The 12,546-nt window shown below is 51.4% G+C and overlaps 1 protein-coding gene across 25 annotated transcripts in view; it reads left to right on the forward strand.

Annotated features, from left to right (window-relative positions):
* ATXN7L1 (ataxin 7 like 1) overlaps nt 1–12,546 on the forward strand; it is a 283,217-nt gene that overhangs the window by 240,953 nt on the left and 29,718 nt on the right. For all 25 annotated transcript variants that reach the window (XR_007920484.2, XR_007920483.2, XR_007920485.2 and 22 more), the window contains 3 exons: nt 2,619–2,908; nt 5,782–5,864; nt 6,698–6,954. Coding sequence is in view for 19 of the 25 variants with exons in the window: in XM_051848829.2 (XP_051704789.1) it covers nt 2,619–2,908; nt 5,782–5,864; nt 6,698–6,954 (630 nt within the window). In the remaining 6 variants the exon portion in view is untranslated. The remainder of the gene's footprint in view (nt 1–2,618; nt 2,909–5,781; nt 5,865–6,697; nt 6,955–12,546) is intronic.

The raw sequence follows: 12,546 nt of genomic DNA on the forward strand, positions 1-12,546 counted from the left end.
ACCACTTAACTGTTTCTAATGTACCATTCAGTAGTGTTAAGTACATGCATATAGTTGTATTGCAATCTGCAGAATTCTTTCTGTCTTACAAAATGGAAACTCTATACCCAGTAAACAATGGCACCTTTCTTCCTCCCTTCAGTCCCTGGTAACCATTGTTCTTCCTTCTTTATGAATTTGATTACTCTAGGTACCTCATATAGGATTACACAGTATTTTTCTTTTTGTAAATTACTTGATTTGCTTAGCATAGTGTCCTCAAAGTTCTTCCGTGTGTCAGATTTCCCTCCTCTTTATGAATTTATTTTCATTTTGTTTGAAAGACAGAGAGAGAGAGAGATCTTCCAGTCCATTGGTTCACTTCCCCAAATGCCCACAGCAACCAGGGCTGGGAGAGGCTGAAGCCAGGAGTCCAGCACTCAATTCAGGTTTCCTGTGTGGGAGAAACTCAGGCATCTGAGCCACTGCCTCCCAGGGTACGCATTAGCAGGAAACTGGGTGGGAAGTGGAGGAGCCAGGGTCTGAATCAGGCGCTCCAGTATGGGATGTGGACGTCCCAAACAGCATCTTAACAGATGTGCAAAACACATATGCTTCCTCCTTCTTAAGGCTGAATAATACCGAGTTTTGTTCATCCATTCATCTGTTGATGGACACTTGGGTGGCTCCCACCTTCTGGCTGTTGCAGATATTGCTGCTATGAACATGCGTGTATAAGTACCTCTTTGAGATGCTGGTTACTGTAACTTGTGTTTTTCTTTTAACTGAATGAAGGCATGCACCTAGAAGAATTCCTTATCCCAGCACTGCAGGGTTGGTTTGTTTTTTCATTTTGAAAAAAATCGGGAATGCAGCAATGATTTTTGCCGGGTGATATCTGCACAGCTGCTTAATGTGCTCACTCATCAGGGGCTTCAGCCGTCCGTGAGAGCTGCCATCAGATAGAAAGCAGAAGTTTTCAGCTCTGTCTCAGTGACTGAGATGCTCTGAGCAGGGACAAAATGGCCAGTGACACTGGGTCTTGGTCCATTTTCTGATGCTATAACTGAATACCTGAGACTGGGCAACTGATAAAGACAGGTTTATGTGGTTTATGGTCCTGGAGTGTGGGAGGCCTAAGAACGTGGTGCTGGCCCCTGGTTAGGCCTTCTTGGTGCATCCTGATGCATCAGAGGGCATCCCATTGTGAGGCAAAGTGAGCTGCAAACTAGCTCGGGCACTGTTTCTCATCTTAGAAACCTGCTAGTCCCCTCCCTCAAGCCCTCGTGTAATCCCAGCTAGTTCCCAAGGGCCCCACTTTCAGATCCCATCGACATATGAAATGTAGGACCAAGTTTCTAAGACTCGAACTTTTGGGGGGACACATGCCAACTATAGCCAAGATGTATTACTCAAACCATTCCAGCTTCCCCTCCGATGGGACATTGCACACCCCCATCCCCCAGGGCAAGAAGCTCATGGCATCCCCACACACTCTGCTCCACGCCACGTGCCCTTCTCCCTGCAAAGATCTGTAGCTAACATCTGTGATCAAAGTCAGAAGAGGGACAGGGGCTGTCGGGGAGAGGACTGAAATCATTTCATGAACAAGTTGATCAGAGAAGCAATGCGTGAATGAGTCTTAGCCTGCCCAGTGGGTGATGAGAGCCCTCCCCAGCTAATCCCCGCACTCCTACCCCCTGCCTCCATCATTCGGTGCTCTGAGAGCTAAGTTGGTTCCTCTCAGCTCCGAGACGATTGGGGAGCTAAAAGGTTAGCAGTCTAGCCTCACACCAGGAGGAATGGGACTCTGGTACAGGGAGTGAAGCAAAGCTTATCACTTCCACATTTCAGCAGGAGACAGTCCCACACAGGCCCATGCTCAGGGCCCTCCAGGCTTGCAGAGCCGCAGAAATCAAGTGTGCGTCGGCCACACGACGGCCTAGCAGGGAAGTGGGACTAAGGTGACAGGTTCTAAAGCGTGAATGCACACCTCTGTGCTCTGCCTCCTTAAAATTCATCCTCTCACCTGCCAGCCCTGAGAACTGCCTATTTACATCTCGAGCTGCCTAAAATGGAATAGGGGATCATGTTACATGGCGGCTCACTCGGTGTGAGCCCGGCCCCCAGAAGTGAGCCTGATCCACAAGCCTTCTGCAGGCGCTGGCCTGAAGCCACTGCTGCTGCCGCTGCTGCCCCCGCCACGGGGTATGACCCCGTCGGTGCTGCAGAGCTCGGCAGCTGTCAGGCCAGGTGGGGACTGGGCGCAGGGGGAGGGGCATGAGTCAGCAGCAGCGCCTCCCAGCTCCCCAGCAGGTGCCTTGTTCTGCCCAAGGTGCCGTGTTGAAGGCGGCCAGCACGCAGGGCCTGCTTGAGAGTCGGCCTCGCAGGAGCCTTGGGGAGGGAGGCCATCAGTCGGCTCTGATGCTATCCCTGGTGCTGCGCCAGCTTGGCACCCCCTGTCGGTCCCTTCCAAGGCACAAATCTCTCTCCCATCAAAACTGGAATCCTGCTGCTCCCTTATAGGAAGAGTATAAATAAGTGATAAGGAAGTGTTCAGATAACGATAAGCAGGTATAACTCCTCAGCGGACCAGATGTATCAAAGAAGGCGATTGTGTGTGTTCATTTATTTTTCAGCGTTCCGGTTCCTGTAGTCAGTTTAGAGAAAATTCCTAACCTAGTGAAGGCAGACGGTGCCAATGTCAAAATGAACTCTACAACCACTACTGCGGTCACCTCCGCCTCCTCCTCCTCCTCCTCTGCTGCCATCTCCACCCCACCTTTAATTAAGCCCATCTTGATGTCCAAGTCAGTGCCACCTTCGCCAGAGAAGATCTTAAATGGCAAAGGAATTCTATCAGCCGCCATAGACAAGAAACACCAAAATGGCACCAAAAACAGCAGCAAGCCCTACAGGAGACTTTCAGGTACGTGTCAGTGTCCTCAGAGCCTGGCCCATGAGTGGACTGAAAGTGAGTCCCGTCTGCAACCCGAGGGTGACGTGTTCTTACAATTCAGCAGCTCTGTTTCATGTTAAGAGGGACACGGGGTCTCCCTGCAAACAGGCCATCCACCCAAGTAAACCCCAAGGGAGAACTCAGGCTCCCATTCGTGGGGCCTCTTGTGAGGGTTACCATGGTGACCAGGAGGCAGGGAGCCCTGCCATTGTGTGGATTCCTGGGGTGTTGTCAGCAGGTGGTCCTGTGTAGCCATACTGTGTTGACTTGCTCAACTGCCATGATTGACGGGGATGGCCCCTAGGAACATCCCACAGCAGCTCAGGGCCTGCAGGCGCAGCCCCATCAGCGATCCTGCTGCCTGGGAAGACACTGCCTGGGGCCTTTGACTCTGTAGGTTTCCAGGCAGTTGACAGTTGGAACTGCAACTGACTCTCCTGCAAAACCAGGTTGGAATTCCCGGTGAAGACGTGGGCGGGCCCGCATGCTGATAGGCTGGGAGGAAGGCCCTGGGCTTGCCCCTTGACTGTCTGAGTGGGCCTGTGGCCATTCCTGGAGGTGACAGCTGGTCTGTTGGCAACCTTGTGAGGATGGTGTTTGCTCTTGAACTGCTATGGAACTCTGGCAGTGCTGCTTTCTCAAAGCACAGGAAAGGCTGCGAACTCCTGATCTCTTCACACACGCGGGGCGCTATCTCACAGTGAAAGCCACCTTATGTGAGAAAAACCACCTTCAGGTTGTGAGCGTAATGTTCAGGTGCCCAGGGTTTTGTGCGTAATTTTTATTTTCTTCTTCACATGTATCCATTTGTAGTTTTTTTAAATCTCACATCTGTAATTCTTTTTAAAAATGTGTGTCCTAAAAGTACCTCAGGCCCAAAGCATTCCAATGAAACAGTTATTATACCCTGCCAGTCCCACCACGTACTGCTCACCCACTGTCACGGGAGAAAGGGAGAGTCCAGGGCTCTCTATGAGTGTTGGGGTGCCTTACTTTGTGGGCTGGAGCCCCCAATCCCTGACTGTCTTCCTGGATGGAACGGGGCCCAGACAGGGGTTGGGGATGGAGAGAGGACAACGTCCCTGGGGAAACCAGCAGGCCTGGGCACAGTGTCCAGAGCACGAGGTGCTTGTGGTAGCAGAAGTGTGACCTTGGCTTCCAGCCTGCATCCCACAGTGAAACTGTTTGTGTGGGGTTTTCTTGTTTTTTGTTTTTGTTTTTGTTTTTTTTGCAGGTTATAGTTTCTGAGTTGTATAGATTGTCTTGTTGCACTGGAGGTCTGTTGCTTGCTCTCCTACTTGGCTTTCACATTTGACAGTTGGCTCCTGCCTCCAGCCAACAGGCTGCTCATCTGCAGGCCACCCTGAGGTGCTAGTGTGAAATGGGCCCTGGGTCTGATTGGCGAAAGAACTCTACACCAGGCAGCCTGGGGCCTGGCACCCATGCACTTACTTCTTGCTGGTCAGAGAGGGCTTATGGGAAGTAAACCTCTCCAGGCCTAGCAGTGTTCTTTACTTAAAAGCAAAGCTAGAAAGAAAAAAAAGAAGCAGCCAAAAGCGAAAAAGGGAGGGGGTATTTTCACAGCCCACCGGGGAATCGGTCTGGGATATGAGACTGGTTTTCCTGCGCACACACCAGCATCACCACCACTTTAACCTCCTTCCTAAACATTCCTTTGAAAATAGAACACACGCGTCAGTTCTGCTGAGCGTCTACCCCCCGGTTCCGGACACTTTGCCAGCCAAGTATCCTCTTGTTCGTTTGTAACCATTCAGAGCCCTTCAGGACACTGCTCCAAGTTTCTGCACCCCCACCACCCCAGGCCCGCCTTGCTGGGTGCTTTCTAGAGACACCAAGGGCATCTAAGAGCTGCAACTGTGCAGCCTAAAGGTCTCAGGCCCTCATTGTTCTCGTAGGGAGAGCATTTTTCTCATCCTGTCATCGCAGGGGTGGGAAAGATATGCACATGAGTGTTAAAAAAAAAGAAAAGAAAAGAAAAACAGATTCCTTAGAAGTAAGGGCCTCCTCAACCAAGGCAGGATCTGGGGGAAGCCAGGCCTCCCCAGAGGCCATCCTTCCTCCCCAGGGGCCTGCCTGTCCTGACTCCCCTGTGGAGCATCAGGCCCAGAGCTGGGGGCACGGCCAGCTGTGAGAGTTAGCAGCCCCCACCCCCACCCCCACCCCCACCCCTGCACCTGCACCTGCAAGTTCAGCTCCACAAAGGCACATACCCAGACATCTGCCCTGCCCCTCCGTGGCACTGCTTGAATGTTCCTGAATCAGGTAAATGATTTTTTCCGGTCAGCGAGGCTGTGTGGAGAGCCTGTGCTGAGGGCTTTGTGAAGCGTGAGAGAGTCAGGTCACACTGACATGTCAGAGGATAATCTCCCACTTAAATGGCTCAAACTAGCAGGAAGGCAGGCTGGAGGCAGGGGCATGTGCACCCTCCCAGCAGCTCTCTCCTCTCCGCGGGCTCTCCCAGCTCGGCAGCCAGCTGTGCCCACAGTGCCAAGGACCTGGGACCCATACAAGTAAATACAGCCTGAAGAGCAGCACGACTTCTTCCCTCGGGGGCCCACTCCTGCCCTGTTCCCCTGTGCCCCATGCTGGACTTGAGTTCAAGAGGAGCACCAATTCCCCCCACCCCCACCACCAAAGCGGTTCACAGAGCATTTTAGCAGCCGGTTGTAAAGCAAAAACAACAACAGCGACAAACCAGATTGCCTGACAATGTCTCACTTGTTGGTGCAAATGTGCATTTTTTTTAAAAAAAATGTAGTCTTAATGCCAAAACCTATTTAGTCTCCTTTTTTCTTATATTTTTTGTTTGTTTCTTAAACCAGAGAGAGAATTTGACCCAAATAAACACTGTGGAGTATTGGATCCCGAGACAAAGAAACCTTGCACAAGATCCCTCACCTGCAAGGTATTTCTCTTTCCATAAAAAATACTTCCTGCTCTCGCTGGGGCCTTTGTCGAAATGTTTGCATGCCACTCTCTGCACACTGCAGGGTGTGGAACCTCGACATGACCTCCAGCTGTTCTTTGTAAGGGAAATGCTTTCTTCTCATCCATGGTAGCAGAGTGCCTGCCTTGAGCTGGCTGGCTTTTTAAGAAGGAAAAAAAAAAAAAAAAAAACTAGGCTTCCCCTGTTACTTGTGAGGCCAGACAGTAAATTGTATTTATAGGCACTCACAGGCGGTTCTGAAGCCTGCTACGCTGTAATGTATGCAGGAGCGGCGGCGGCGGCAGCGCCCTGAAAGGCAGCCCCGGAGGGGAGGATGGTCTGCCGCGCCCCTGATCCAGCCACCCGGGGCGGCCGCCATTGGGCAGCCCAGAGCCCCCTATTTCATACTGAGCTGCGAGTGCTTCTTGGGATGGAGGCCGTGGCCCGGTCTCGCTGGTGGCTCTGTTGGTCTGGGCCGAGCGCAGCCTCCCACCTGCACCTGGATTAACTCTGGCATTCCCTCGCGGCTGCCTTTCATCGGAGAAGTCTCCATGGGTTCTTGCTGAAGCTCGTCATCTTATGCCATTCTCTGGAGGCAGCTCTGGCTTCTTAACACCAGGAGTGTAGGGCATGGTTGCGTTCGTGCGGTCTCTGCCTCTTCCCAGCCACAGAACAGGAGCTGCTGCCTTGAAGTTGACTTTCGAAGCACCTCTAAAATTCCCATGAATTGCTATTTCTGAAATGGAGGGCCTGGGGAAGCAGGTTTATGTGCTGATCAAAGAGGCTGTGCTTTTCATCTCTCTTCTCCTTAGACGCACTCGCTAAGCCATCGGAGGGCAGTCCCGGGCCGGAGAAAGCAATTTGACCTCCTCCTGGCGGAACACAAAGCCAAGTCCCGGGAAAAAGAAGTGAAAGATAAAGAGCATCTCCTGACCTCCACACGGGAAATACTCCCCAGCCCATCCGGGCCGGCCCAGGATTCTCTACCAGGATCCTCGGGGAGCTCCGGGCCAGAACCGAAAGTCGCGTCCCCTGCGAAATCGAGGCCACCTAACTCTGTCCTTCCCAGGTGAGTTCTACCTCAGCGGGCGAAGCCACGCGTCCGCCATCCGGTGGCTTTCCCTCGTTCCGTCTGTGGTGTGCGGGCCGATCGTGTGTTACGTGGAAGTCATAATAGTCCTGGTGGTTGGAAAGTTTCAATGAGACCGTGTGCGTAAGGGGCCCGGCCCAGCGCCTGCCACTTAGCGTTTTCCTGACTTGACAGCCAGTTTCACTGCTGTCACCACCACCATCGCTGTCATCATCATTACCATCAGCCGTGGCACTGTCATAGCAGGCCTCGTATTAGACGAGCGTGTGTTTCGACAGAGCAAGAGTGAGCTGGAAAGAAGTTCCTGGAAGGGTGACACATCACCCACCAGACAACTTCCTGGTTGCCTGGGTTTTGTGTCCTTGGAGATTGAACAGAGAGGGGAGACCTGGGTAGATGGGTTGTCAGCATGCCTTAGGAGCTCACGGGACCGTGCCAGCCCCTTTGCCACAATATTTTGTGAGTTTTTTTCCACCATCAGGGTGAAGGGCAGATTGGCTGGGCAGAGGCTATTTTTGTTCTTACCTGAAGCTGTTCTTCAGAGCCACCTGTTTGGGGTTTTGTGTGGTTGTCCCGGACCAAAAGGAAAAAACAGAATGAAAACCCATTTGCATGAAGAGAAATTTAAAATCCTTGTTTGTGTGGGGTTTTTAAATTTATTTAATTTGAAAGAGAGACAGTGACAGAGAAAGAGAGAGAGAGAGAGAGAGAGAGATCTCTCAACTGGGCCAAGTCGGAGCCAGGAACCAGGAACTCAGTGTAGGTCTCTTGCATGGGTGGCAGGGACCCAACTACTTGAGCCATCACCTGCTGCCTCCCAGGGTGCGCATTAGCAGGGTGCTGGCATTGGGAGCAGAGTTAGGACTTGAACCCAGGATCTGTGATATGAGATGTGCATGTTGCAAGTGACATCTTGGCCACTGCACCAAATGCCTGTCCCCATGCATGTCACACGTGTGTACTTTTACCAGCAGTGAGCCAATTTCCAGGTAATGGGACAGGGAACCAACCATTCATTCAAAAAATATCTACAGAGTGCTTGCTCCGTAAGCAAGTTACCGTGTTAGGGATTCTCAGGCAGGGGCGCAGAGAAGAATGAAATGAGACCTTGCTGTTGAAGAATTTACAGTTTAGAAAATGAGAAGACTCGAATACCTGTAATGTCATCAAAGAAAAGCATTAGCGATAGTCTGGGAGAATTGCAGAGAGTAGTATTATCTGGTGATTGTTTCATGCATCCACCGTGAGCCTCCCAGGGTAATTGTCCGGGTAGCAAGGACACTTGAAGAGAACATGGTTATTAAAGAAGAGGGGAGTTGATTTTTAGAATCAAGTATTTGTGGGCAGTGGTTCCTGCTCTGCCTGGTTCCCACCCTCATGTGCCTTGCGCTTTGGCGCAAGCCTGACTCAGCCTGACAGCCAGAGTCCTGTGCGGCTTGAGCTGAGCTCAGCGTCAGGCCTTCAGGAGGGCACGGTCAGACAGAACTGCCACCCGGGCCTTTCCGTCATCATTCCCATCCCTCACCTGGCAAGATAGTGCAGACGGACTTCTCGCCGTAACCCTGGGTGTTAGGTGAGCCTAACTCCCCGTGTTCTGAAGCCGAGGGCACAGTTTTACTCCAAGCTTCTGGGAGGAGCTTCCATTCTAGGCACATCAGCTTTCTAAACCCCGTTGTAGCCGTCCACGTTTTCATTCCAGCACAACCTTCTCTGGTACCTGGTAGAAGAGTAGACTTGCCTCCACCTGCAGGTAACAGCCCTTCCCTCATCACCGGCATGCACCCAGATCCACGTGTCCCGTGACCCGCCGCCGCCGCGGGGTTTCCTGGGATCCCCCAGGGAATCTCTGATCGTACGTGTCTGCACTGCTTTCTAGTGGATACAGGCACTTCCCACCCAGGCAGCGGTACCTGGCTCAATAGCAGTTAAAAAATGCACCAAGCCGTGTGGGGCGTTAGTTAGGATCGCCTTTCTTATGCTCCCCTTTGGTGTAATTTTCAGGGGAATGTGTGTCTGTCGAGAAATAAGTGCCAGGTGTTTAGTTCCCTTAGGGAAGCAGAAGAAAGGAGAAGTGAGGTTGGTCAGGAAAGGGTTCTTTGGAAAGGCACTGGGGGAGGGGGATGCAGGGGCACGCGACACATGTCGATGACAGAATCATCTTCCAGGGCGATTTCCTGTTGGGGTGGGCTCCAGAGACCTAGGGGGCAAGTTCACTTCCAGAGTTAATGGGGAGAACCCTACCTTTGGATGAGATCCCCACAGAGACTGAAACAGTGTGAGCACAGGTTAATGTCACAATCACACAAAACTTAGAAAAAAAATTATTTTCTCATTTTAATGATATGAAAGAGTACTTCAAAACATTCATGGAAAAACTGAATTGAGATAAGTTTATGTTTGTATAATTTTTTTCTGAAATCTATGCAGTTTTTTTCATAATACACACTTTTTTCACGAGCTGTTTGAAAACCCTCCATATTTAACAGCTATTTCGTCAACACAAATGATCTAAAATTGCAGGCAGGTGTGGCACAGAGAGTTAAGCTGCCACTTGGGAGCCCTTGTCTCATATCAGAGTGCCAGTTCAAGCCCCAGCTACTCTGCATTTCCAATCCAGCTTCCTGCTGATGCGTCGAGAGGTAGCACATGATGACAGCACAAGTACTGGTCCCTGCCACCCCCGTGGAAAACCCAGATGGAGTGTTCAAGCTCCTGGCTTGGACCTGGCCTGTCCCTAGCTGTTGAGGCATTTAGAGAGAGTGAACAAGCGCATGAAAGCACTGTCTCTTTTTCTCTCTCTCTCTCTTACTCTGCCTTTCAAATAAATAAATAAATAAGTCTTTTAAAAGATGATCTATAATTCGTTCCAAAAGAGGTAAGTGTTTGACACAGAAGTTACGATGCCAGTTGGGAACATCTGCACCCCATATGGGAGTACCTGGGTTCAAGTCCCAGCTCCGCTCCCAATGCTGGCTTCCTGCTAATGCATACCCTAGGAAGAAGCAGGTGTTGACTCAAATACTTGGGCCCCTGCCACCATGTGGGAGACCGGGATTGAATTCCTAGTTCCTTGCCAGTGCCTGCTATTATAGGCACTTGGGGAGTGAACCAGTGGATGGGATCTCTTTGTCTCTCTACCTTTCAAATAAATAAAGTAAAATACATGAAATTAAAAATAATAATAATTGGCAATAATATATCCGTCACACATGAATAGAGTTATCATAATCCTTTCCCAGTTCTGAATTTCCATTATAAGAAATGTTAACATGTATGAATTTATTTCTTTACATATCTTTTTCATAACCTTGAAAATCCTTCAGTTCTATTCTTGAATTGCACCTCATTCTCCTCAGAGATTGCTAAAAAAAAAAAAAAAAATGGAGCTTGGATCTAGAATTAGGAAAGTTAAAGTTTGCCACAGGGTTGGAGCAGGATTTGAGCTGGGTCTCTCCACGCCATGCTTAGTAACCAGGCAAGCGTGGTCACAGTCCTTTGCCTGCGTAGCCTCAGTTTGCTCATCTGTGAAATGGAGCCCGTGACAGCTCAGTGACAGCACCGAGCCCTTAACCAGCACTCAGCGCAGGGCAGCTGTTAGTCATTCGTGGCACTAGTCCCTAGGAAAACCATGGGAACAAGTGAGGGCCCTGGTGCCCCTGCCCCCTGTATACCCCCTCCAGGCCTCTGTCCCCAGCCTGAGCGCCCTTGAACAATGCACCTGTGTGCTCCTTGTCTTTGTCCCCAACTCAAAGCAAGCACATTTCTTACCCCCAGGAGCCTAAGGGCTGTGAGTAGCTAAGCCAGCCACGCCTATCAGGACCCTGTTGCAGAGGGTGAGGAGCACTCTGACCAACTGGGCTGTGGCCCCTGGAAGGACAGGGGAAGGGTACACCGTGTACCAAAGAGGCCTGGGCACACTCCCCTCTGCCTCCTCGACACTCACTTCCAGTCAAATGGCTAAGAAGGCAAAACCCGACGAGCCCTAGACTGCCAAGCGCAGTACAGAGAGAGGCCAGAGCTCCGGTCTCCTGAGAAGAGGCAGGATGCGTGTGGAGCGAGAGCAGCCTGGGCCCCTCCCTCCTCTGAACCGCGCTCATGCCGCCTGCAGCTCTTCCTCTCCCTGCACTGCCTCTGTGTCCATTGCTCAGTCTGGGTGGCCTTCAGGTTGTGCAGACAGGCACAGAGCTGTCTCAGTTCTTATTGGCTTGGCTGCCGTTTTCCTCATCTGGGAAAGGTCACTCATCATGTCCCGATCCCAGGGCCGTCGGCAGCTGGGGTGAGAAAATGCCCATGAAGTGACGGGCACATAGTGGGGACTCAGGTAAGGTCAAGGCCTTCCGCTCTCCCCCCAGAGCACTTGAACAGATGTGCCTCCTCCGCATGCTGGGGCGGGGCTCTCTGGAGCTTTCCTGGAGTTGAACTAGACAGGGACCTGTCTGTCAGCAGATACTTTGTCTTCAGATCAGACTGGCAAATAGAGAGGGGATGGGTGATTAGCACTGGGAGGTGGGGGAAGACATGTGGATGGCAGCTAAACAGACAGGAGCAACTCCGTCAGCCTTCTCTCCTCGCCCAGGCCTTGTTTTTTTCCTGAAACACAGGCTGGCTCCCATGAACTCTGGTCCACCAGTGCCACCCTGCCTGGAGCTCAGCAGTCAGGGCTGGAAGCATCCAGCAGGCCATCATCTCCCGGAGGCTGTGCACAACCTCAGGGAAGCCTGCCTGGAAAGCCTGGAGCTCTCTCTGTGCGGGTGCACACACACATATGTACACGCAAACGTGCATACTGGCCCCTCTTCCTGTTGTCCTTGGTGCCTAGAGTCAGTGCTAGGCTGCAGCACACCCACCTCCATGCCCAGCCCTACTCCCCAGGAATCTTCTCCACTCACCTCCTGCCATCTTTTCTCTGGCAGCTGGGACTTAACTCTTGAGTGTTTCTTTTCTTTTTTCTCAGGATTTATTTATTTGAAAGACAGAATCATAGAGATAGGGAAAGACAGAGAGAGAGAGAGAGAGAGAGAGATCTTCCATCCACTGTTTCACTCTCGAAATGGCCACAATAGCTGGGGGTAGCCAGCCCAGCACCAGAAGCCCAGAGCTCCATCCAGGTCTCCAGTGGAGTGGCAGGGGCCCGTGTACTTGGGCCTTATTTTGCTGCCTTCCCAGGTGCATTAGCAGGGAGCTGGCTCAGAAGTGGAGCAGCTGGAACAAGAACTGGCACTCCCACGTGGGAGGGCATCACAAGTGGCAGCTTCACCTGCTGTGCCACAACACTGGCCCCACTCCTGAATGTTTCAACCGTTTTTTTCCTTAATGAATTTTTAATCAAACTTATACAGGCCCATGGTTCGAAACTTAAGCAGACCGTAAGAATGAAAAGTAGACTTAGAAGCATTATTCCTGCCACCCCAGATCCTCTCTTCGTGCTGTCCGGGTTCAAGCCCTGTTTCCTAGAGCCTGCTACCGCACTTCCTCAGTTCGCATCTTGGTTTTGATGGAGTGTCTCCTGCACTAGCTTCCTGTGAAAAGGTGCATGGGAAGCCACTGTTTAGGTTCCTGGTAGCCTCTCTG

The sequence above is a fragment of the Oryctolagus cuniculus genome, chromosome 3 (assembly GCF_964237555.1).
Source record: "Oryctolagus cuniculus chromosome 3, mOryCun1.1, whole genome shotgun sequence".
Classification (NCBI taxonomy): Eukaryota; Metazoa; Chordata; class Mammalia; order Lagomorpha; family Leporidae; genus Oryctolagus; species Oryctolagus cuniculus.